General features: G+C 36.6%; 2 protein-coding genes across 6 annotated transcripts; both read left to right on the top strand.

Moving 5' to 3' along the window:
- Positions 1-3800: 3800 nt before the first annotated feature.
- On the top strand, positions 3801-8528 carry LOC138241303 (uncharacterized). Of its 2 annotated transcripts, XM_069194687.1 has the most exons (9): positions 3801-3897; positions 4355-4425; positions 4868-4936; positions 5731-5799; positions 5888-5923; positions 7050-7115; positions 7210-7272; positions 7695-7737; positions 7955-8528. In XM_069194687.1, exons 2-8 carry the CDS (start codon positions 4372-4374, stop codon positions 7731-7733), a joined length of 396 nt encoding a protein of 131 aa, XP_069050788.1. In that variant the 5' UTR covers positions 3801-3897; positions 4355-4371; the 3' UTR covers positions 7734-7737; positions 7955-8528. The 2 variants fall into 2 exon arrangements, with proteins under 2 accessions (XP_069050788.1, XP_069050793.1); XM_069194692.1 differs by lacking the exon at positions 4868-4936.
- A 3679-nt stretch (positions 8529-12207) lies between these two features.
- LOC107077142 (amelogenin-like) lies at positions 12208-17741 on the top strand. 4 transcript variants are annotated; one of them, XM_015345409.2, is made up of 14 exons: positions 12208-12303; positions 12867-12935; positions 13510-13587; positions 14079-14153; positions 14450-14506; positions 14595-14663; positions 15024-15056; positions 15377-15460; positions 15562-15615; positions 15707-15739; positions 15839-15880; positions 16186-16302; positions 16647-16674; positions 17214-17741. In XM_015345409.2, the coding sequence occupies exons 2-13, from the start codon at positions 12882-12884 to the stop codon at positions 16668-16670; spliced, it is 720 nt and encodes a 239-aa protein (XP_015200895.2). In that variant the 5' UTR covers positions 12208-12303; positions 12867-12881; the 3' UTR covers positions 16671-16674; positions 17214-17741. The 4 variants fall into 4 exon arrangements, with proteins under 4 accessions (XP_015200895.2, XP_015200896.2, XP_015200894.2 ...); XM_015345410.2 differs by having other exon boundaries at positions 12219-12308; positions 14082-14153; XM_015345408.2 differs by having other exon boundaries at positions 12219-12308.
- Positions 17742-26309: the final 8568 nt, after the last annotated feature.

Here is a 26309-nt window from a genome sequence, read left to right as displayed (position 1 = left end):
CCAGAGGGACATTTGGCCAGGACTCTCGGGTAACACCCCTACTCTTTTCAAGAAATGCCCTGGGATTTTGAATGCTCACAGAGAGTCTGGACCCTCAGTTTTATGAAAGGACAGTGTATTTGTACAGTATAGTGTCCCCATCACTGTACTGGGGCATTAGGACCTGTCACGCCCTCTGCAGCCAGAGGGCGCTCCTTCTCTGTCCTGTCCCTAGTTTCCTGCCTGCTGTCCTTCCGGTCCCTCTCTTTCCCTTGGCCTATATATTTCCGGGTCTTGCACTCTGTCCTGGTTCAGCATTGACGTTCGGATGTCCTGAGACCCACCTAGCACCAGGTCGCCCCACGTCCGCTACCTGAGGGCATAGGTTTGTATACGGCATTCCTGAACTCTTTGCACTATGAGCCCGGGCCTTTTTCCAGTCTCGCCGCTACACATATGGGTCTTTTTCCGCTCTCCTGCTGCCCACGGGTAGTCCCTTTGGACATCCGTGACAGGACCCACACAGAACACAGGGTAACCTCCCCCTACTGGCCCCACTAACACCTCTTCCAGCGGTTACCTTAGTTTTTCCCAGGAGGTCTCCCATCCAGGTCCTGACAAGGCCCACACCTGCTTTGCTTCAGTGGGTTGCCAGTTGTGAGTTGCAGAGTGATATACAGTAGTTGCTGGCAAATTAGAAATGAGAAAAAAACCTATCAAGACAGAAACAAGCCAGGGGCCATAAAATGTTATTACCAGGACCTGGAGAGAATGATGGACCTTCAATAATGGTCAGTGGAAACAATGGTTAGCTGCAAAAGGACACTAGCACTGACATGTATCAAGTCAAACACTGAAGGATGTGCATAGATTTTGAGACTTTGAAAAGTTTGTCCTTTCAACATGTTCCAACAGCTGTTACAGTAAGATCAACATCCACACAATCCGTCATATATCCAATGAGATAATGCCTGTCCTTACCAAGAAAAAGCCCATCCATCATTGTCAGAGATGGCATCTAAGCATTGCATATTAAATAGAGGAACATTTTTGCAGACCTTGTGCACCATCATTCTCAATCCCAATTCTTATCATCACACTGCATACAGACTTGCGTTTGATCTATTGGCAGATACAGTACACCATGTATTATTTAAATACTATAGCTGTAGACTATAGTCTAAACGCAAATGCACCATGTGACCCACACAGCAAAAAAACTGTATTGTGTATAACACTCTTGTGCACCTAAAAGAGCATTCTGTGAATGAAATATGTTATATGATTTCCTGAAGGTTCATTTGACAAAATCTTTGTTTGTTTCAGTTTATCATCGGAAATTGCAGGTGTGAAAAACCACAGTCTGCACTCTTTCAGACTGATCCTGTTCAACAACATAACACTGTGAAAATCCATCTCCTTGTTGTCAATAGATGCAGAACCAGCCAGCGCAGAAACTCAAGAGTGGTGTGTTCTGCCACTGCCTATCTTGTTTCAAATTCTGCTGCAAGCATTTGCCGTGGCTTTGGGTGTGTGTTCAACAATTGTCTTGTTATGCGGTGGCGTTTGAGCTTCCAGAAGGCATACAATCGATAATACTACCATATCACTTGTCCCAGCAAAGCAGAACAGAGGCAAATTGGCTGCTGAATGGACAATAAAACTATGTGCAACTTATTACTGCAGCTTTCCAATGTTCATTTACCCTGATGCATAGTTCCTCTCCAGGTGTCAGTAGTAACATTATATAGGTGAATGATGAAATGGTGGCATTATAGACCGTACTTCAGTTAGAATGTGCACAATGAAGGTACACCATGATATCCTCACAAGTGGCATTACATGAACTCAGCAAATTAAGTTGTGTTTTTTACTGACCTCTTAGCAATTCAGAAATAATGCTGACCATCAAAATATTCTGTAAATGTTTTCTTTTCATTCTCATTTATTTCCTCTCAGTATATTCCTATGTACACAAAACACAGCCTTCGTTTTAGCTCCTTTCTGTTAAAAAAATTCCGTTAAAAAAGATTAAAATTCAATAAACATTGAATTCCCATTCTGGTTCTATGATTTTTTAAATCAAAGTTTATTTTAAAAAATGCCAAACCCATGTCTACTTCTCGGTGTACTCTAAATGTGCCAAGTCAGCTAAATGGTGCAAACTGATAGTTTCCACTAACCCAGTATTGGGCATTTCCATCTTTAAACTGCACAGGGAGTCGGTAGAACTCAGTCTGTTTCTTGACTCACAAAGGAAGGGTCTGTGTCAGTTTATATTATCATCAAGTTCATCTTTCCCTTAACTTCAGCATTTTTTCCTTGGTGGAAACTTTAATTAAGACCATAAAAGATGTGTACTTAAGTACTGTGATAAGGAAATCACCTTCAGTCTAATACCACCCAATTTGATCACGATAAAATGATCCATCCAGGAAAAAAAACACATTTAAATTGCATTGTTGCAATTTATAAAATGCTTGCGTTTACAAAATAGCTGCCTCAGTAGAGACATAACCATTTGCAGCATTATATTCTGCCAAATGAGAAAATGTAAAATAAAGAGTTGAAAGTATGCTGTTCTGCTTTCACCTAAATCGAGTTCAACCAGCTCATCATTTTTCTTATTGTCCTGCTAACATTACAGTTCTAGTATCACAAGCGATCATTTCTCTGAACTTGCCATCTTCAATATCAATTTTCCACTATAATAACAGATCAGAGGAGCAGCAATTCTAAAGAAGACTTGTATGTTAACTTTTACTTATATACCCAAAATGTACACCTTTATCTTCCAAATCCTTTGCATGAAGTTGTCCATTTATTCTGTAAATTTTATTCTTACATGGACAAAAAAGGTATAAAACTATATCCGTAAAAGGTATTTACAACTAAAGACAAAAATCTTACATTCTAATAAGAATCATAAGTTAATTTTGTGACCTCATCTTAAAAGATATGGAGAGGGATTTACATACATACCGTAAGTTTGTTTAATTGAACATAATGCTGCAGTTATACTGCGATAACCCAGTGGGTGTGAATATATTAATAAAGGAGATTTTAATATAAATATGGAAAACAAGCACAATATAAAAGTTAACAGTCACAGAAGTGATTATTACTTTTTGTCAAAGGATGCAAGCAGAACACTTAATGGCTCATGTTCCTTCGTATGGTAAAAAAAAGTAGCAAACAGTGCAGCAATCTTTACAAGACAAAAAATGTATTTACAATAATTTGCAAACATAACATAACATTTTGTGATTACAAGGACTGTAGTACTAGGAGCATACCTTTATGTAGAACCAGAAAAAATACAACTGTACCAACTGTGAAATACAACTGTACCACGCATCTGAGGTACAAATACTATGCACTGAAGGAAAACTTTAACTTTAATAGTATACTTTAACAATTAATGAGAGTATCCAAATTACTGCCATGAAGCCATGGTATTTATTACAGTCATGTCCGTATTTTTGTAAGAGAGTAGCAGTTGAAATAATAATCACAGATGATTCATTTCCCAGATTCTTGATGTCTTTACTCAATTGTATGTTGTCTGCATCTGCATCAACAGTTTTAACTCTGCATTCACAATTACTGAGGTGTGAAATAAACCTTTTGGCTGTATTTGCAAAATAATAATGATGATAATAAAGGAAGTCAGTAAGACAGATTTATAAAAGTATCATGATACATAATTATGAACAGCGCATTACTTTGCATAGAACATAATGAATAGATAGAGTGCAGTGAAGACTGCTTCTGCATAAAAATATCCAACTGGCTGCTCCCCAGATCTTGCAGTGTGTAGATTGTTTTTTTTTTGCCTTGAACTTGAAGCATATAAATAGGTAGAGGTTTTCTTGAAGTTTTAAACCACCGCAGTTTTCTGCTCAAACCTCGTGGAAGGTACTGTATGCTAACCTTTTGCTCTCTCCCAGCAGTTCTTACCTTAAGCAATGCTAAATCATTTATTTATATATATTATATATGTAAGACTTCACTTTGTATTTATGACAGGTGAATTTATTAATTTAAATTAAAATGTAATTCCCCTCCTTTTGTTTCGAACCTTGCTGTTTTTTTTCTGTTTTTTTCTCAACAGTACTTTCTGGTATCTGCAGTCTTTTAGAGAGTTGGGCTACAAATGCTGACTTACTCTATTTTATCAAATAAAACAATATATGGAATAGCATCAGTTCTAATACATCTTAGTATACTAGCAGAATTATGATAGCCAGGTATAAAGCAATGTTTGCTTCTTCTGATAGCTGAAACTCAAATTTCTCAGCACAGATGTTTCCATGTTAACCATGCTCCTCAAGAAGGGTAAAATAGCTCTGTGATCTGTGGTTATCTCTGGCAGGTTCACTAACAGAAAAAATGAAGGCTGTACTTCTGCTAGCATGTCTCATTGGCTCCACTTTGGCCATTCCTGTAAGTATAACAAAAATGCATTAAATGGGCTTACAGTACGTGATAATACAGAACTCCTAACAAATGGTGCACTTATTATTATTACGAATATGCTTTATTTATTAATTGTGACTACATGACATAACTCATTTAATGAAAGATGTTCGATTAATCATAGATAGGAGAGAAAAAAACAAAATTAAGTGAATGCACATGAAAATCAAGAAATCTCAAAACAGATTTCCTAAACACAGAGTCCCACTGGGACTGTAAATTTGGTTCAGTCTCTCTCTGGGTTTATTTTAAGTAATACTGCATTAATGAAGCGATGATATATCTGAAGTTAAAGATGAGTGGTACTTTTTGAGTTTACTTTTTAGTAGTTAATATAAAATGCAGTGTACAAAGATGAGACAGAGGCCTCAGCCTTCAAACGCTTCTGAATCCTTTCTTGTGCATGCAGATGGCCCAGTTGTATTATGACTATAATCCAGCACTGATGGCACCTCAGATACTGCAAGAGCCCCAGCAGGTGAGCAGGAATTGGTATTAGCCTTCAGAACAGAACCACATTTTAAATCATCATGCCATCACACAGCAAACATCTGAAATTCATTCACACACACGTATACGTGAACAGTAGAGTGCTGCATCACTTCGGTTTCCCTTATATTGGTGAATACAGGCCCACTGCTCGGTCATCGCCTTTGAAGAATGGACAAGTTTCCTTTAATTTACTGATGGCATGGATTGGACTAGCCAATCCCTGTCCTACAGTGCCACAGTGCCACAGGCTTAATGGGTCTCTCTTAGGTCATCGGTTTGTACACACTTAAAATGCTTTTGTTCAGACGCCTTAAGCAGGGGCTTTGCAAATGTATTAAAGTTGTTTCATTTGAAATGCAAATATAAACACCCTGTAACTCTCAAGTACCACAGTTACAGTACCTACTAACGCACTCAAAACAACTGACATGCTAAATTGATTAAAACTCACATGCTCCAGGTCTTTACGAATTGATAACTCAAGGGTGACCTGTGACAGCAGTTGGACGGAGGATCTCCTGGACTAGAGATGGCCAGCCTCATCATACATTGTCCAGTTGTCGATTTTGTACTCTCTGAGAGAATTTGTACTGTTGTTATGCTGCATATTCCTGTAGCTGCTCCCTTTGAGCAGTATGATTCTGATTACATTAAACTAGCTTATCCATTCATTAAATGTTATTATGCACGTGTACTAGTATTTCAAAGCTCTGCAAGTAATTAATATTTTTTGTTCCCTGAAGTTACTAATGACCTGCACGTTTTTGTGCTTATTTTTAGCAAATCCCCGATTTTGTGCAAGGAGGTGAACAATCAGTTGGCCCTGCAAGACGAGCGAGCTTTGAAATCGTAAGTCTTTCCTGTTAAGGACACCTCATTCCTTCTTTTGAGTATTTGATTTTGTTTTGCTGAAATTCCATTTCTGTGTGTGTTACAGATTGTCCCATATGGGGCTCAGCAACAACCTGGATCAGTAAGTCAGAGCTTGTTTTTTTGGCTTTTGATGGGTTGGTTGTTTTTTATGGAGACGTGTGTAAGGGACAGGTGAATTGTGTACTTTTTTAAGGATTTCACTAAATCCATGGAGGTTACCCCCTCGTGCATTTGCATCTTTGTGCAATTCCTTGTGGAATTACAACCAAGACCTAGAAAAATGAAACATGTCAGAGCACCGCAACTTGAATTACATAGTGCCTCGTCCCTTCTAGAGCCTTTGAATGTCCGGAGTGAATGGAGATTCTCTCCTCTCCTTCTTGCATTCCAGCTCATCCATCTTTAACTGCAGTCCGTTGCTTCATTATTCAAAACGTGCATGTAAAAAAAAATATATTTTCAGATGATTCAAACAGCAAATCACCATACATTTCTAGAGAAGTCAGTATGATTACATTTTACAGCAAGACAAAGTCCAGATTATGCTCACTGGTCGTAGACTCATTCACATCCAGTAAGGCGAGATAATTTTGTCCCTGTCAAATACTTTTATTTTAGACTTAGACATTTATAAATGCAGTCAAGGAAGAATTACAGTTCTAAATATAGCTAAATAAATAAAGCTCATATTTAATTATTTTGAACATGCTCAAAGCCCTTCAAGGCAGAATTCTTTTTTAAACCTTGAATGCAAAGCTAATGCTTTGTCATTCTTAAAAATAAAAACACCTTGCTCACCAACGCCCCCAAAATAGAGTGGATAAATTTGGATAAATGTAATTGCCCATCCCCAAAAGGTCACATATGTATTTTGTGATTATCACCTGCATGTATATGTTTTTTTATTTATTGCGATTGAGTATCAATAAGAATTATTGAAGTACTGTACTTGCTGAAAAATATGCTCAATATAAACTAATTATGTATTTTAGTGTTAAAATCAGATTTTAGTGGAATACATTTAAAATTGACTAGAATCATGTCCAGGTTGTAATTCCACCGTGCTATGATCCTAAAAAGATAAAGTCCGCGTTGCTGCAACCATGAATAAGAATAAGCTGCTATTTAATGATGGGCAGTCTGGGTATCAGTATTTTAAGACTTTTATAGTAATTCTCTCTTATGCATTAATGAAATATATTGACTTTTGTGTTAATTATTTTCAGCTCTTGCCTTCCAGAGGATTTATTAAACAGTCCATCCCCCAGCCTGGCAGACCAAGCCTTGAGATTGTAAGCTTAAAAGTTCCTTCTGCCAAAGTATTAAAAATGTGTGCAACTATAAAAGAGATAAAAATGCCTATTAATGCTTGTATCTTCCCTTCAGCTGTATCCCTTTGGCTTTGGAAATACAGGACCAATGGGGCCAATTGTGGGACCACAGCTTCCAGTAAGATTCTGTTACAATTTATTATATTTAACCATACAGGCCACCCACAATACAGCTGAAAAAAACTTTTAAACTTCTCCTAGAGACCCATAATAGGAGTCTTACTAGAGCAAACACAGTGCACCAACATGTTTATGTTGCTGGTATAATAGTTACTTCTTCTATTGAAAGAAATGTAAGTGTAAGTGAATACTTTGAAGTAGTTATGTATGCTGTTTTCATTTAATAATAATTTTTGTCTCAGAGTAGATTTGTTTTAGCTAAGTCTTTAAAAAATATTGAATGTTTTCGTTTGTAATGGTTTATCTATGCTGTGTGTGGAGATGCTAGTAAAGGAGATAGATATTATTATTATTTGTATACAGACTGTCAGAATACCAACAGAGTCTCTCACCAGAAATACTGTACCTGTATCATTTCAGGCTCTTGGGACCCAAACAGAGCCTGAGAAGGAGGATTAGAGATGTGAGTAAAACATTTATTTTATAATAATTACAATTAGTGGGAAGTTTATTCATTATTTAGAAGAATACACTGCATACTGCAAACAGATAAAATATTTGAATAGTAAAATCCCTCTTTAAATTTAACCTAAACAGTAACTATTTAAATTCTTGATTTAAATAATTCACCCCTTTCAGTATTTTGTAACTAATGAGCGTCTTTATTTTTTCTTTTTTAGAATGAAGACCCAGAATTGACTACTTTGATGCTGAAAAATATTAACAAAAAATGTTATGATGCTTTCATTTATCTTAGTAAAATTGTGAAATAATTGCAGTGCTTCTTTTATCTATAGAATAATAAAAAAATGTTGTAATTTGCATGTAGTTGTAGTAATGTACTGTATCATTGATTCCTTAGGTATGTGAGTGGGCTTCTACAGTATGTTATAATTGAAGATAAGATCAATTGTTTTATTTTTTATGACACACATATCTGACATCGCTGAAGTCGCTGGTTTCATCTAACCTGATTAATACGAATTGAACAAACACTAATCTGGGGTTAAACTGTTAATGAAAATACTGTTTGCAATTCTAATCAGAATATTTGAAACTAGCATTAAATGTATTAAATGAAAAGGGCATTATCACTAATCATTTGTCGCGTTCCATTTAATCACTATGTCATCAAACTTGTCAAATTCAAAATGAAAATGGTTTACAAAATTTCAGTATTGCAGAAACTTTAAAATGAACCATGTTTTATAATGTTGTTTAATTTGTGTTATTAAATACTTAAGATTCATCAAATACCTGTCTGCTTCATTATTTTCACTGAAATCATTAGAATAGATATTATTAGAATATTAATTAGTCATTTTACCATGGAGAGCCATCAGACATTAAATTGTTTCTTGTCTAATAAGATTTTTGTCTAAGGGATTAAGTCATCAGTGATCTATGTGGTGTGCGTAGTTACTATGTAAACTAATACGTTACCTATTAAAAAGATTTTTTCCAATGCCTTATTAATTTAAAGAAGTAATCACTTATACAAGTATCTTGTAACTATGATGGATTTCTTTCCCAGACACTCCTGTCTCAGTCTTGAAATCATTGAGCCTTAATGTCCACTTTGTCCACTTGAGTCACTCTCAATCTCAGAAACACCAATGGGGTTTTAGAGACTAAAGAGACTCTATTGTGTAACCTGTGGTTCTGCTAGTCTGTTTAAAATGAGGAGGAACCCATTTGGCAGTTAAGAGCTAACTGATTCAAGGATCTAAACCAGCCATTTTCTTAAAGAACATGGCTGGGAAACTGAGTTATTAAATACTCCTATCTACAGTAGGTCTCCTCCACAGAGCAAGACACAATACCCAAGTTGAGGGAGACCAGGGGTCTAATCTGGGAGTGTAATCTGAAGATGCAGCTGATCCTCTATTTTTCATTCTGGGAGCAGTCTAGCGCTTCAAGCTTATTTAGGAATTGTAAGAAGGACACCAGGAGTTTGGGATTTTATCAGCGTGAGTCTGCAGTCCTGCTATTACGCCAGGAGTATAGTATCATTCCAGCAGGTGCCTGCTTATTCATATTACACACCCCTGACAAGCATTTTGTCTATCAAAACTTTTATTGTTAATATTTACAAAATGTAGTGCTTCACTCACCCACTGAAAGACACCATTGCAGAGGGAAAAGAGCACAGGCCGGGGTGTGAGTTGCTCTGGGATAACGTCTCTTAAGGTTACTGGACAAAATCTCCCCAACCTGCCATGATGTTATCCCCTAACAACACGGAGCCTGTACTGCATTCGTCCTTCAAAACCGTCTCTATTTGCAAACTGACTTTTCAGGTTGTACCTACTGTAGTTTTGCGATCTCGTTCAGAATTTCATTATGGACCAACAAATGTAATTTTTATTAAAAGTGGTACAAATCGCACAAACAACAGTAGTTGCTACCCAGGGAGTTGGACAGTACGTATTAAACAATGATGATGGATTTGTCTGTAGTGGTCATAGTGGAGTTTTAAAAAGCGTAACGCTGGAATAAAAAAGAACATGTTAACTGTGAGACAATTTTCACAGCAAACAAACCTTTTTGCCCCTTAATTTTACTTTATTACCATTATACAGTAGTTATGATTAGAAAAGTGAGAAAAAGATTTATAATAAATTTGCTAATATTTTTACTTCCACATCAATATTATAAAGTCAAGATGTGGAAATAAAAAAGTGGAGACAAATTAAATTGTAGACTTGAATTTGATGTAATGATGATGTAATGATGTCTCTAATGAGTTAATGTTGTCTGGGGTTTCAATGAAACGTGCTAAGTTGATATTGGATGACCATATTGCTTTTTGCTTTGTTAATTGAATACCTGTAAAAATAAACAAAAACAAAATGCAAGGGTAACATATGTTGCATTTTAAAAATGTTACATTGGCTTCTTACTGAAAAAAAAAATTTTGCCAACAAAATCTGAACCCTCAAAATCCAAGACTACACTGGGTGTTATCTGAGCAATGTAATACAATATTTTATCACAGCTCCTGTTAAGAAATATGTTTGGAGACACAAACTGAGCTAATACTAAGGAACCAATTTTGAAATTAAACAGAATGCTTAAGTTATTATTATTGTTGTTATTATTATCATTATTATTTTTGCATTTCAATAACCATATACTGTACTGTACTTTCTTATTTTTAATGCCTAAATAATTTCTGAGAATTAGCAATTGAGATCACACACTGTTTGCTATTATTTAATATCCCATACTTCTATGCATGTACAGCATAAATTAACAATATCCATACAGTATATATGAATATATTCAGAAGTATCTGAAGAAAAGACGTCATCAGTTCATTTATCATGATCTGCACTTTTAAATAGTTTTTAAATAGTATTTTCAAATTAAATGTTTTTTTTGTTCCTAAAAAACAGTACTGTTGCACTTCAAAGAACATGAACAACAAGCACTTAAAGTGTGGTGGGGGAGACACATCCAGGTGTGTGCACATGTCCACCACCAACCACTGGAGACAGCAGCTCTGGGACATTCAGTGAGGCACAGCACATGTAGGCCCGGTATTTAGTCTGGATTATATGTTTTGTTCTGGCTTCCATGCCTAATCACAAACTCAGAGCATCTATTTACTGTAGACATATAATTTTATATGTTACATGAAGCTCAAAATTGTAAACTCAGCCACCCTAATCTAATTACCTTCTGCTTTACGGTGTTGCATTTACAAATTTAATTGAATTCTGCATTGATTGTAGCCTTAGTGGATTTTAGATTTTGTTTCCAAATCTGTAGTTATAAATCAACAACAGAAATCGCCATCAATTTCTTTATTTTGCATTAGTTTCATGTAAAGTAAATGATCACGTGTTTTCATTTAGAATGACAAAACATGACAAAAATTGAATTTTAGCATCATAAAAAGATGCTTTTCAGGACCAGAGGAGATGTGTAGATTTATTAAAGAATGTTTGTATGACATCTAAATAACTTCTAAAATTTGCACAAGCAACCAGAAAAAAATCCTTTATCTGAATATATTTAACTACATTAAATATTTTCATGTTTAATTAGTAGAACATCTGTTGAAATGGTCACTAGGTATTTGCGAAGATTTAGAAAGAGCTTTTTACAAATACTCCAAAAGTTGTATTAATTAAACATTTACCTATAAAAATGTTTTAGAAGCTTTGTTAGCTCTTACATTGTATTTGCAGTTTTCTATATTGCTACAGTGTGACTCATTAGTGTACAACAGGTGCACTAAAAATACCTTTTATAATCATGAAGGGAAATAAAGCTTAGAACAAATTCACAGTTTAGGTTCTTACTTAATTCTTATTTTACAGTTCTTACTTTACGTTCTCACATCACATGTGTATTGATTTAAGTAAACAAATGTATACATTTCCTCAAGCCTATTAAACAAATATACTTTGTTTGACTACAGAAATATATTTACACATTGTAATCTTAGGTAAATTTAGTCTGGAATAGGAACAGTAATTATCTCCAACTGGACTTGGCTTACAAATGTTCTGAAATTCAAGTCTTTGGAAATAACGACTGTGTTCATACTGTACTGTAATAATCATTACACAAATAAATCATTCACTTATCTGGGAGATTATACATCTTGTTTTACTTCACATTTTAAAAAATCATGTATTACAACCCTATGCAAGCTGAAGATTTAGACGTGAGAGGAGTTTGCCAGGGTGAAGGCTTTATTTTTTTTCAATTTTATGAATAGTAAGTGTAAAATCCTACAATGAAAAAACAGATTACTATGTAAGCAAAAAAAAAAGTACTGTTATAGGCATAATTCAACACTCTGTGATTAGAAATAATTAAAGAGGCTGCAGGGCAGTCAGTTCCCCAATGTAATAAGAAAGTGTAGGCGTGCGTAAGTGATGTCAACAACAGCACACAAACCTGTGATTGGCTAGCTGCTCAGAGGTTTCAGTATTTAAATGCAGCAACTTTCCGCTAAATCTTCACACTTCCTTCAGCTTCTTCGGAGAGCTTTTATTCTGAGGAGTCACCAAGGGTAAAGTACGTTTTTAAAAACTTATTTTCTTATTTCTATTTAAATACATGGGATTTGTTCTCTCCAAGAAAGAAGAAGGCAGACTATGTGTCTTTCAGCCCGCATAGGATTTTGGAGCTAACACTCTTTAAGGGTAGTTTCTGCCAAACATACAGCTGTTCAGGAGATTTGGGGCACAATGAATTTACACTTACCAGTCAATGTTAATACCCGTACTGGCCCTACCAGAAACATTCACGTTGAAGATTCTGACTGTTCTTCTTTAAATTATTTACCGTACATAACTTTAATAAATTAATTTTTTGAGGGATGTCTCTGGCAACAATTACTTCTCTAGTTTTCTAGAGTGTTTCAATTAGAACTTCAAATGACTGGTGTCCAGTCCAGGGTGTACCCTGCCTTGCGCCCATTGCTGGCTGGGATAGACTCCAGCTCCCCTGCGACTCTGTATAGGGTAAAGAGGTTAGAAAATGGATGGGATGGAAGTTTTGTTTCAATTACTTTAAGATGTACAATCTAAGCATTACAATAATTATAATCAAAACCGAACACTGTTTTCACAGGTGTTAATTACAAACATGAAGACCATAATTTTGCTCACCTGCCTCTTTGGCAGCATCTTTGCAGCACCAGTAAGTACCGGTATTCAGAATGCGCTGAAGTAAACAGATGTAAATATTTACCATTTCACTTAAATGACTGCAGAAAATATAACTAATGTGCTTATTAGTATACTGTAGGTTGCTAATTTCTGAAACTGAAAAAGAAAGGACAGAGACGTAAATTTCTGAAATGTGTAAATGGGTACTACTGTACAGTATGTGACTACGTTAAATTTATGTTTACACATAACATTTACTTGAGAAAAACAAAGCAATGGCTACATGCATGGCTAAGAATAAATATTTCAGGCAGAAATGTAAATATTTAAAGGTTTTTGTGGAGTGAGATTTTCTTTTAGCTGTCTTTTTAGTATTTTATTGTTACGGATTTAATCTGATAATATGGACAACAGAAATAATGTATCAAAATTCCTTTTTTCTTTGTTGTTTTGAAATTTGACAATGTCATTTTGTATTTTATCTGTATGTATATCGCGATGTCTATAGGAACTACAACTTCTAAGGAAATGTTGTTTTTTAAGGTCTCATTTTCTGCCAGTTACAAATATAGTTTTCTTTATAAAATGAAAACTGTCGTTTACAGATGCAGCCTCTTTATGAGTTTCTGCCACAGGTGGAGACACCCCAGCAAACTGCTCCATATCGTCAGCAACCCCAACAGGTGAGGCATACAGCAAGCGTCCCGCAAACAGAGCAAAAAAATAATAATTTCAGATTTATCCAAATTCATTACCTCCTCCTGAATAGTATAGCCCTGAACATACTCGGAAAAACGGCACCCATATGAATAACAACTTTCCTTCCCTCACAACTGAATTAATCTTCTACTGCATATTCTAGATGTATGTCTTCTCTGAATCAAATAAATTTTATTAAAACAGACAATACTGAATTCTGAAACACCTTTTATTTCTTATGGTTAAGGATCTAATTTGCATTAGTTCCTACACAGAAATTAGTTGTGGTTTGGTCTGATCTCATTTTAAACCTGCCTTAAGACATGAAACAGCTGAGCACCTTATACTACAGTATATGCTGTATAATACAGTATAATAGTATATAATATTATAACTTGATTCCTGGTAATTACATTAAAATTCCAATTTAACTGCTGAATTTTGCTATGCAATAAAACTGATTGATTTGTTTTAGCAGAACAATCCTTATGCTCCACCATCACAGACACCCCAGCAGCAAGGACCTACCCGGCCTGCAAGCTTTGAGATTGTGAGTTTCCTACCATATTTTTCTTTTTCAAGAAAGTGTTATGCCTGACAGATGCTCATGCAGCTTTCAAATCCTAATGCAATTTTTTTTTTCCTTCGCATTCTTTCAACTTTAAATATAAACGTCTCTCCCCCTGTCTGAAATGCAGAACAGAAATAGTCTGGTAGATTTAATCGGTAACAGACTCAGCAGTTATCTACTTGTACAATCTTTCTTAGTCAGCCAGGGAAAGTGATTCTATCACCTCTTTTTGAAAAAGTACTTGGAAATCTAACAGATTCCTTATTTCTGTGCAGCTCTTTCCTTATGGATACCCAAGACCGTCTTTCGGAGGTCCTGAGCATGCTGGGGCAGTAGGTTTCAGATTCTTCTTTTAAATTTATGTCTTTGTCTGTGTGAAATTGTCAATCATGTTTACTTATTGTTTTGATTCCCTTGAAGATGTTCCCTTCCCAGGCATTTATCAGACAGAAGATCCCCCAGCCCGCTGGTAGACAGAGCATTGAAATTGTACGTTTTGGGATTTTTGTTTTTCTTTTAGGGATATTGTTTGTTTTTTTTCATACCTTAGTAGAAGAGTTGGTTCATTTTTTTTATTCCATTTAGCCATTTAGCACCACATAGCCATTTCCACCTGGAATAATCACTGTAATCAAAATACAGCAGTTTTAAAGCTCATGCTGAAGTCTGAATCGCTTATATCAACTGGAATATTTTCATGTAGATTTGTACTTAATGACTGGATATATGAATTACTTGATATGTGTGGACTGCACTGTGCAAGATTACACCTCAGGAACAATAGCAGGGGCCCCTGTGGTGGGGTTGAAAGTGGCTTGAAAAATTGATAAATCTTTTGTTTTCTTCCAGCTCTTCCCCTACAGCTTTGGACAGCACCAGCAGGTACGTTACATCTACATGCTGTTAATTATAAAAAAATATTACAGAGTTGTGTATTGTTCTTGTACCTGTGATAAAGATTGTGGTCACTATTAGATTTAAAGGAAACGGGCTTTTAGAATACAGGACGAAACTCATTTACATTGTTGGGACATTTTCTCAGATTTTGTCCTGACAAAGTCAGCAATACACGCCAACACACACACACACACACACACACACACACACACACACACACACACACACACACACACACACACACACGCGCGCCACATAAAAAGGTTCCTGTTCTCTCATACCTGGCTGTGCTGTTGCGTTTACAGATGTTCCCAGGAGCCTCCAACATGCCTCAGCCACCTCAGATGCCCCAGCAACCTCAGCTGCCACAGCTGCCCCAGCAACCCAATGTAAATTATTGCTCTTTCCTCCTTTCCTGTCCATAGACTCCTAATATTTCAATGCAATACCTCCAGTTTATACTAATGAAACAACATTTTTGTCTTTTTAGATGTTCCCATATGGAAATATGCCCCAGACAGGAGGACCACAGCAGAACCCGAATGTAAGATATGTTGAGATAGTCATGGATTGTCACTCCCTCGGGTATTAAAGAAGAGCAGTAATATTATGTATTTTTTCTTTCCTTTCTGAAGGTGTTCCATGGCTTTGGAAACGTGCCACCAAATGTAAGATACTCGCCGATTTTGTATTCCACTCTGTTAATGGCCGCCGTGGAACCTGACAGATGAGTGTGTAATACATCTTGTCTCTCTGTCCATCCACAGTTGTTCCCCTCCTTCGGAAACCTGCCACACCTGCCCCCTAACGTAAGATCACTGCTTCCTCATGATCTTTCACCGCGGTTTTTTTGTACAAAACTTCAACAAAGATTTCTTCTTGAGTATATACTGTATATATATATACACACACACAGCAAGGACAGGCTAGCCAATATAGATATATATTCCTGATATAAATCATGAATCTGCCCATAGAAATGGAAGGCACCCATCACAACGCATCCACCAAGGGGCCTGTGAAACAGATGTGTCCAGGGTCTGCCTGGCTTCAGCACATTGCCAGTCCAATGTCCTGTAACACTAACGGTGTGGGTCTCTGGGTTTCCCTGCAGTTTATTCCAAATTTCGGAATACCCCAGCCTGTCCCTCAGGAGCCAACCCAGCCTGTCCAGCCCGTCCAGCCTGTCCAGCCTGTCCAGCCCGTCCAGCCTGTCCAGCCAAGTCAGAATGTAAGGCGATAACTGACCTTTTACTGCCATCCCACTCTTCCGCCTGTGCCACTGTTTGATCGTTTTTATACAGGTGCATTATGAGGTACCAAGAAACCCTCACACATTGACTATCCACGTGTAAAGTGCTCATGTCACCCATGCGCGCCTAAAATAAATATACAGTATTATTTTTCACTTGATGTCTGTGTTTATTTACTGTCTTGTAAGACGTGAAGCCAAAAGTATTTGTCTGAGAAAATAAATGAAAAACACATTTGCTCTTTGTCGGCCAGACCCATTGCTGTGCTCTCACGTTGCTTTGGACTGCTGTGTGTAATTCGATTATTTTTTTTTCATTACAGACCCCCGTTGAGGAACAGGATTAATACCGTAAGTAATCACCTAAGGCCACGTTATGCGAAATTAACATGACATGTTTTACATTTTAACATGAAAAAACTGCTAACATTTTTTTTCTAAATTGTTTAAATACCTTTAATGAAAAAGCATTTCCTGTTACCTCCGTTCAGTTTAAACATTTCCCTGATGATTGTTTTTAATTAAACTTGCACATTTTTAAAATATGAGACCACCTTTGTTGCAAGTAATCAGTCAGTTGTTAAAAACAAAGGTTGACTGTGCACTTCTTTTCTTACTAGTATAGTCTTGAGTGTATCATTTGGAATATTGTATTTATATCGTCCGATTTACGGAGTATGCTAAACAACCAATCAAGAAAAGACCATTCAAAGATAATGTACACTATGTGTCTCTTTTTTAAGTTAAAAGGGTTTGATACAAAACTACTTTTACGACCATTCTTGGCACAAGGTTGCGATTGTGCAGATGTGATGGCGGAATTCCGAAGGTTTATCAACAGACGTTTTTATTCTTCACATTTTTAAGTAAATAACTTTTCGTTCTTGTAGACGGTGTCTTGACCGATATGCTGCGAAGCTGGTCTTCCGACTGATTCAAGATGTTGAAGTGCTTCTACTCGTCTGGCGCGTACACATCCTCGGCTCGACCTCGTATTTTCTTTTCCTCTTGATAATGATTCAAGTAGAAAAAGAAGAATATTGATAAGCAGCCTAGAGCGTCACTGCGTATTTGTTCTGCTTTTAGAATTTAGCTCTCTGTTTAAAAAAAAATAATGTGACTGCTCCTTTTACACGTATGTAACTTTAGAAATGTGACTGAAACAGGAAGTAGTAAGATCTGGAAAGCATGGTCGTTTATAAACGCGCTGATTAACATTAATTTCTTCAGGCTTATTTAATGCTTTTGTGACGAACAGTATGTATATGTGAGCAATAGTGCAAAAGCAAATGCGGTCGTTATTTTTTCCATCATGGTGTGTTAAATGTGATAATAGAAATGTCCAGCTATTTAAAAATGTTTTTAAGCTGTTTGAAAAATATGATGTGCCTAGAAATAAAGTTTAAGTCCATCAAAAATGTTTTTTTTCTATTATTTCTCTTTCGATAACATTCACTAATGCGAAAGTTAGATTCATAAGGGAAAGATACAGTAAATGTTGTTGTAAGGACTTTTTTCTTGAATACACCTTACTACAAACTATGTGTTTGAGGATTAGGGGGTAAGATTCAAAGAATTTTATCCTGTTGTGTGAATTAAAAACACTGGTGTATCTATTAATAAGGTCTGACCTGGGCTTTATTTCAATGACAACTTTCATTTAATCTATAATCTATATTAATTTAATATAATCATATAATGTGGGACACAGTCTTCAAAGCAAAGCATGTGTACCACATTATAAATTTGAAAACATGGTTTTCAACAAATCCAGAAAGAAGCCTTGAAAGAAACCAGGGTATCGCGTTTAACAACAGGAATCTGTAACTTGTTCCAGACCCCAACAAACAAGTCCCATGGGAAACAATAACGCTGCCAATCCAGAAATATTCCAGTCGGGCCTGAAACAAAAATGAGAAGAGACAGGAGGCTGGATAAGACCAGGATGAGGAAACCTTACCTGCCAGGTCTCTGATCCAAAACTTAGCCCAGCCTAACCTCCGAGATGAGGCAAGAGCAGGTCTTCAGGTGTCGTACCTGATGTACTGGCAGGAAGGAAACGAAATGAAGGACCTGGCAAAGATGTTCATTCAAGACTTCAATGTGGTAGATTTAATCAAAAAGTATGAATTATTCATCTTGAGCAGTTTAACCAGATTAATTGATGTGTAAATGTGCTGAAGAGATACAGTAAGACACAGTAAAGCTTGCCCAGTTAATCCTATGCACAACTATTTTGGTGACTTTGTGGTTCCATCGGTACAACTGAAGGATTCCCAATCTGTTTGGTTGGTTGGATTGATATAACTTTAGCCATGTAATAGACAAAAACCTCCAATCAATTTAGCAAATTTGCTATGGGAATTTCATTAAAGAAAAATGAAGGCGTACTCATGAAATTTTCTCCCATAACAAAATGAAACATGCTTATGAGAAGGTCCCATTTCACCACATAATCTCAAAGAGCTGACTGTTTTGTCAAGTTTTAATTAACAATTAATAGTGACTTCCTGTTTTGTTAACAAAACATAGTTTTCTGTGTAGGAGCACCACCAGTAACTTGCCAACACATTCCTTTCATCCAGCAAGCCTGTGTACAAGGAAAAAAAGCTAGTTGTTTGGCAGCTAAAAGTTGGGTATGTATTTCTTTGAAAAATCAAACATCTCTAGGTTTGCTCTCTATCAAATTGCACACACAGTAGCTCATGGGTGTGCTATTTACAGTACTGTACTGGTGGATTCATTGTGCTGCAATACAAAATAAGCACTATCACAATGCCTCTTCATTAGTAAGACGTTTTACATTCAGTCCAGTAAAATGTGACATGATATGACACTGGTAGATATGGAATCAACAAATATACAGTACCATTGCAGAAATGTCTAGATACTAGATTTCTAAATACGCCTTCAGCAGAAGGCGCCATCGGTGCCATCATTAAAGTATCAGGGCACACAAGTCTGCCATTTCTCCCTACTTTAAGAATGACTGCGATTCCATTTCTCTACAGGTGCATTTGCACCATTTTCCATTTACACAATGATTAAACTAATGTAAAAAAAGTAAAGTGTCTCTATGTTCAGGGACCCACTGGTCTTAGAGCTGAGAGCTTGTTGCGTGGTATGAACCTTGTTGCTGAGAGGCGCTGTCATGTTTGAGATAGCTTTGCTTTTGTAGTCCCATGAACCTGTGGTACAGACTATGTACTGTAGATGTTGCCACATACGAAACTCAACGTTTTCCTTCACAGTGAGTATCTTCTAAGAATGGAAAAGGCATCTAAATCCCCCTTTTGATTAAACAAATTTCATGGCAAACATTTTCTGTGACAGTCAGCAATGGTTTTATTTGTATGTGCTCATGACAATAGTAAGTGAACCTGGGCTTTCAAAACTGAATGTAAGCCCATTAGTCTTTACTGTACAGTATGTGTTAATGTCTTTCACACATGCCATACACAGCAACATGACTAAAACTAGGTTGAATTTAATGGAAGAGGAAAGAGGCAAAGCTGTTGGAAATTGCAAACAGAAGATCATTCTACTTAACTCTCTTTATTTTAATAACATTTTTTTATTATTTTAAAAGAATTAAGGCAAAAAACCTTGACATACAAATATAATGACATCGGAAAATATACAAATAAGTAATGAGTACAACTTCTTATGTAATACAATAATCACAACCTCTTACCATTGTCTATACATTCAAATTCCATCCAAAGGTTGCAGTACATCTCCCCATACTCTTTGAAATTGTATAGTTCTACATCTTTCTTTACTCACTTTATATACTTCATATATCTAAGCTGTGTCAGGTCATTATAATTACAGCCTTACATCTTACAATGACATTTTGAGGGATCTTTTCATTCTCATATTATAAGAGGTCTGATAATTTGAAAAGCAGTTTTGCTCAATATAAGTCTGAAAGTGTGGTATAGTGGCATGGCTTTTAACACACAGTGCTGTGTCCTGAGTTCTGGGCTTGATTCTGGACTGGATGGCTTCTGTACAGGTACTGTATGTGTTTCCTCCAAGTACTCTGCTTTCCTCCTACAGTTCAAAGACAGACTGTCCAGGTCAATGGGCATTTCCAAATTTCCCCTGTAGGTGATGTGGAGTTTTAATTGACTGTAATAATTAGAAATTGTGACAGTAAATTAAAACCCCACCTCACCTACAGGTACATTTATTTATGGTGACCCCATGTGAGGAGAGGAGAGTAAAAGAGTAGAGCTTTGCTTTGGGTTGCTGGACAGCTTGCGTTGGTTCTTAGGCAGCTCTGCTAAAATGAGCTTCTTGTCGAACTTCAATCTTTAAAAACAGTCAGGTGGGGAGAATTCGGTTTGTCCTGGCTATAGCTTGGTTCTTTATACATTTTTTAAATTAAATTAAACTTTTGAAAAGAATGTATTCCGATATTTAATGTTGACAAAAACGAAGTGTCTAACAGTCTTTTTTTGTTGATCAGGCGAAAATAATAGTGGGTTCGTCAACGCAAGATTTCTTCTGTTCCAGGAAGAACACCTTGCACTTTATTGACTGCTTGGCATCTCAGAGAAAAGTTCTTAGTCCTGACTCAGACTGCTTGGTTGGAAAAGTCAGATTGCCATTTCAGTTGGAGAGATATTGGGCCAGTGAGTTAACCACTGAAAATTATCTGAGTTCTTGCTTTGAGGGTACGACATCACAATTTTGATGACTGGCTGAGATGCTATCAGGTTTGGTTCTGGTATCCTACTTGCAGATCCTAATTGGTGGATCTTCCTTTGGGTGATAGATAGTGGACCTTCGCCCCATGGTTTTTTAGAAGAAAAAGTACAGACATGATGGAGCCCATCTGCACTATGCAACAGTATCATTGTACTGTTCAACCTTGATACGGCTTGATAATGGGTCAGATGGGCGCCAGACTGACCAGTCAAGGCAGCACAAAGATTATTGGAAATCTTTAATAACACTTAATTCTAAGTGGAACAATAGGCCTTGTCCCTACAACGCACTTCTGCGTATGTGTGTGAGCTCAGTAATGCAATGGGGTACCAACTAGACTCTAGTCCTTCCAAGTGCCTCTGTGCTTGGTGGGCTTGGCTTTGAAAACCCTCCATTTGATTGAGCCATTACTATAAATGGCTGGATGCAAAAATCTGTAGTCATTGGGACACTGAGGCACAATTTCCCAGCCACTGATCGAATTTCCCAAATAAAATTCAAATGCTGAAGATTAGTATCTTCAAACAAGTTGCAAATTGGTGGCTGTTTCTAATTAATAAAATGTGATTCTGATCTTATTGACAAAAATGTTTAAAATACACTTGCGATTGTGAAATATTCTGTGAATGATCAAAAAATCTATCTTTTTCCATTAACAGTGATAGTTCATCAGTTATATGCCCAAGGGGGCATATAACATGTATAATATACAGTATCCCAGGATCTTTGTTCTGTCAACAGAATGATCTATGCACTATGAACTGCATATTCTAAAATAATGTGGTATAGCACTGTGCTTAATGAAATGTTAACTTAAAATGTGAAACAATCTGGAAACTGGAGTTCAAAAGAAAGAAAAAGCATTTCCCTTCATTGTTCTTTCTTCCTCTCAGCATATTTTGAGAGCAGCAGATAATGAAAATGTTGCATGCCTTTTGCAAAGTCTTAACACTATAGGTATAATAACATAGTAACAGTACAGCACAAGCAAAAAGCATCTACTTTTATATTTATTGTGTATGAATTATAGTTATCCCACTGCCAGTCTGTCTTCTCAGACCTATGAAAGAATTTTTGCCTTGTAAGATGTATTGCAAACCCCGAACACAGCAGTTTATGGTTGTTGTTGCTTTTTAAAAAAAAAGTGATTATGTTGTACTGCACGTGTTTAATTAGCAAAAACTACTGTTGTTAGGAAAACAGGCTTTAAATGTTTTTAACAAATGTTCAAAAATATGAAGTGACTAATAATGAAACACATACTGTATGTCTAAAGGGAGTCCATTTTTAAAACAAATGCAGAAAATGGATGCCTGATTTTTAGAAGATATAGCAATTATCTACACCAACTCTCAAAGAGAGAAAATATCTAAGTGGATAGATGTTGGAACTTTACAGAACAAAAACAAGTCTTATGCAATAAGTAATCTACTTCCTCTTTGACCTAAAAGTTATAACAAGACCTAAAAGGGATAAAATACAATTTCTGTATTTACATTTTTGTTAAAATTTAAACCCACAAAATCACCCACTATTATAATGCATTTATAGAGTACATGTAAGTGGTCTAATTTACCAAACATTTATTTTTAATTTAGAAGATTATGTTAAAAAGATTCCAGATTAATGAGAGAAAAGACTCGAATACTGTTGATCTAAGGCAGAAGTGTTCAATCTTTGTCCTGCAGGGTCAGTCTGCAGGTATTCATTCAGCTTTAAACGACCATTTGCTTAACTGGACCAAATAAAAAACTTCAGGATTAACATCCCATCCTGGGTGCACCCTGCCTTGTGCCCTTTCCAGCATCTTCTGCAACCCAGAATTAGAAAGAACAGTTATAAAAAGGAAGTCAGTTCTTTTAAAGGAACCTAACCAACCTGCTGGTGTACAAGCCCTGTGGGACCAGCACTGGAAAGACCTGGTCTAGGGGGAAACTCTGTGATTTCATCAATGCCCAAAATGAAAGTGAGTCAATAAGTAAGGCAAAATTGAAGATGAGGTATGCATTTTGCTCCACGGGCAATGTGAACAGTGTTTTCCTCACGTGCCCTCTTGTGCCATGACTTCACCAGGTTGTGCAGGCCCTCCTAACAAGATGACAAGATTGCCCGGGTCCCTCAGCCAGTTGTGAACACTACCCTCTGGGGCAGCAGAAACTGTCCACCCGGGATGTCCTCCATTGCACATTCCCAAGTATCCTTTTTTAGCCCATGCACACCATTCTGTACAGATTTTTCACTCAGCGTACAGTCCCCAGCAGATTGTGCAGTTATTCCTAGTGAATGTTACAAGTTCGTGACTCTTTCAGAGAACTCTTTCAGAACTGGTTCCTTGCTGTCCCATAATGCTACACTTCCCCCTGCATTCTGAGCTAGGCATATGAACATCTACACAACAATTCTTCCTCCCCCTTTGAAAATTTAAATAGCCCTTAAAACATTGACGATTCCTATGTATCGCTCATTCTACTGACATCCTATTCAACTAACTGATGATGCTTTTTGGCCTCACAGCAGATCAGCATATTGTAAGGATGTTCTTTTAGACCTGTGTTTAACATCTATTGCAAAATGCATAATTTACGCTCCGCCACCCTTATCAAGAAAATTGTCTTTTGTTTTACTCAGACAAATTTGCCAGTACTTGATTTTTGCAGTTTTAGAGCTGTTAGACATATAGTTCAAGGTATATTAAAAGCTAGATAGTAGTTAAGCAAAGTCTTGTTGGCTGAAAAAAATTAGCCTGCAAAAAGTTTCGCAGTAAGCATACATAATCTCTAGAAATTTTCGTTGTCTACTATAGTACTGAGCCCAGTTAGTATATTAACATCAGACATATTTATACAAATACAAATAATAACAGTACACTTAATTTATATAGCACATTTCACTACAGTGAATCTCAATGTGCTTCACATAAAAATGCTAAAAGAGAAGTCAAGGTACTTAAAAATTACTAAGAAGGAAGAAGAAAGGTAATGAAATAATTTATGCTACTGGATGTTGTTAGGCCTGCAGGTAGAGAAGGGTTTAAGATCTTTTTAAAGGCCACAGTTGAAACTGCTTGTCTGAGATGAGAAAGGGAGGTCACTCTGCAAGTGAGGAACAGAGACAGACAAGGCTCTCTCACCCATAGTGACTAGAAGAACAAGCTCAGCTCTATCAAATTTTGGTAGCTTTATCTCACATTTCATGTGGGTCCGAATTCTGGAGCGATGTAGAGTGTTATTCAGTGAGTGCTGTGTCAATAACGGAGAGCGACATTCTTTTGGGGATTGGTTAATACATGCAAATGATTTTATTCACCCTACTTCACTTCTCTGTCCTTAAGGATAGCGTGCAATGTTTGCTGGAATCCTTCAAGAAATGATGAACTCCTTGGATCACTAAGAAACTAGCAATGAATAACAATAATAAACACAGCATAATCTCAACGAGTTTTACAATCCACACAGAGAATATTGCAAATACAAGAAAAGAAAGCAGATACAGAAGCAGAAAAAATGATAAAAGTATGCTTTTAGGCACTACCTAGATATAAGTAATGCATCTGATTCCCTGATTTCTTTTGAAGTTGGGACATACTGTAGCAACTCCATGCCCTGTCACCCACAAAGCGCAGATGAACATATTGAACACACAGCCAGACAGGGGAGACATACTGTATATTGTGGAGTCTTGAAAGTAAGTAGGAGGGTTTTAAAGTGATATTGAAATTGAACAGGAAGCCAGTGCAAGGACCCCAGGAGAGGAGTGAGATGATCCCTTGCACATGCCTCACTCACATCCTAGCAAAGGCCAGGAGCAAATTGGAACTCGTTCAGTCTACTTTAAGGGACTCCTGCTTCTTAAAAGTCGGGTTTAACTTGCTCCTGCAAATAACACTCCAGTGCCTTCTGTGTTTTTGGTGTTATGCTTTCTCCACAGAGGAAGATAGGAGCTATTATTCCAAAATCGATTGCCAAACCAAACCTAATGGCACTGTAAATATGAACAGAAAGCGTAAACATGAGGTCTGTTCCCATAGTGGAACCAAATGTTTTCCACGCAGCTTAATGCGACATTCACAATAATTACTGGAAATGGCTACAAAATTTATATAAAGTCCGGTATAAAATACTGTGTTATTTTATGATATTTGTTATTCTTTAATTAAACCAGATAAATCCCCTAGAAATAAATTACCTTTTACAATAACAACCTGGAAAATTAGCCACTTACACAGGAGGGCAATTCAGGTAAAGAACTTTGCTCAAGGGTATAACAGCAGCAATCCTGCTGTCTGGTGTGGAAAGCCCTAATCCTTCATTTTGAAACACAATTTCACAGCAATGCACAATCATTATTTCTGCACATATTTCTAGCCTGAGAAAATGGAAAATTAAAAAAATCCCTGCAATCTGATGAATTGGTTAGTACTGTTTCCATTCAACGTGGGTCTGGGAAGCATCTTTTAGCCTCCTAGAAAAGGTAGTTTTGCAGAGTGTAAGAGTCAATTAGACCAACAATGTTTAAGGAACTCATCATTTCCAGCATACTGTTGTAATATAGGGCTCGATAATTGAGAGGGGTGGTTAAATATGGTTTGTATAACCAATGATCTGTAGTTAAAATAAGTATTGACACATAACCGATGCAGAGTGCAAAGACAGTAATCCTTAATATATATTTTTATATTATGCTCACTACAAGCATTTTTATTTGTTTAAAAGATACAAAAATCTTAGGTTTTAGAGTGTTTCTGGTGCTTTGAGCCATTCAAGGGATTTTGTTTACCGTATCTCTTCATGCAGGAGATCCAATTGTGTGAATTTTTTTATTGTTGAAAAGCAAAAATCAGTCTGTCCCTAAAAACAAACAAAAAATATTTTTGATTCACTGCCACACATTACATAACATTTACACATCATCCATCGACCGTAGGATGTGGATAAAATGATGTGCTCTTAAATGGACTAATTAGTGGCAATGGTCATCATTTCCTGTAGGCTAACCAGATCCACAGTCACGAGGGTTAGTTGTTCTTTTTTTTGAATGGCTTGGCTGTTACATCAGTGTTCAACCTGTCTGTAAAGCAAATCGAAACATTTTCTTAATACTAGTTGCAAATATGCATAAAAGTTAGTACTGTAAGTGTTACAGACAAAAATGGTGAGTGTTTGATGGTCATATTCCCCTCAGAGGTCCTATACTGTGTTTACATACAGTATTGCAACACACATATTATACCAAGGTAACATGACAGACATTCCTAACTGTGTTTATAACTA

Source organism: Lepisosteus oculatus, chromosome 1 (genome assembly GCF_040954835.1).
Source record: "Lepisosteus oculatus isolate fLepOcu1 chromosome 1, fLepOcu1.hap2, whole genome shotgun sequence".
NCBI classification, from domain to species: Eukaryota; Metazoa; Chordata; class Actinopteri; order Semionotiformes; family Lepisosteidae; genus Lepisosteus; species Lepisosteus oculatus.
The sequence above is the reverse complement of the archived record's forward strand: the minus strand, read 5'-3'. Positions and strand labels throughout refer to the sequence as shown.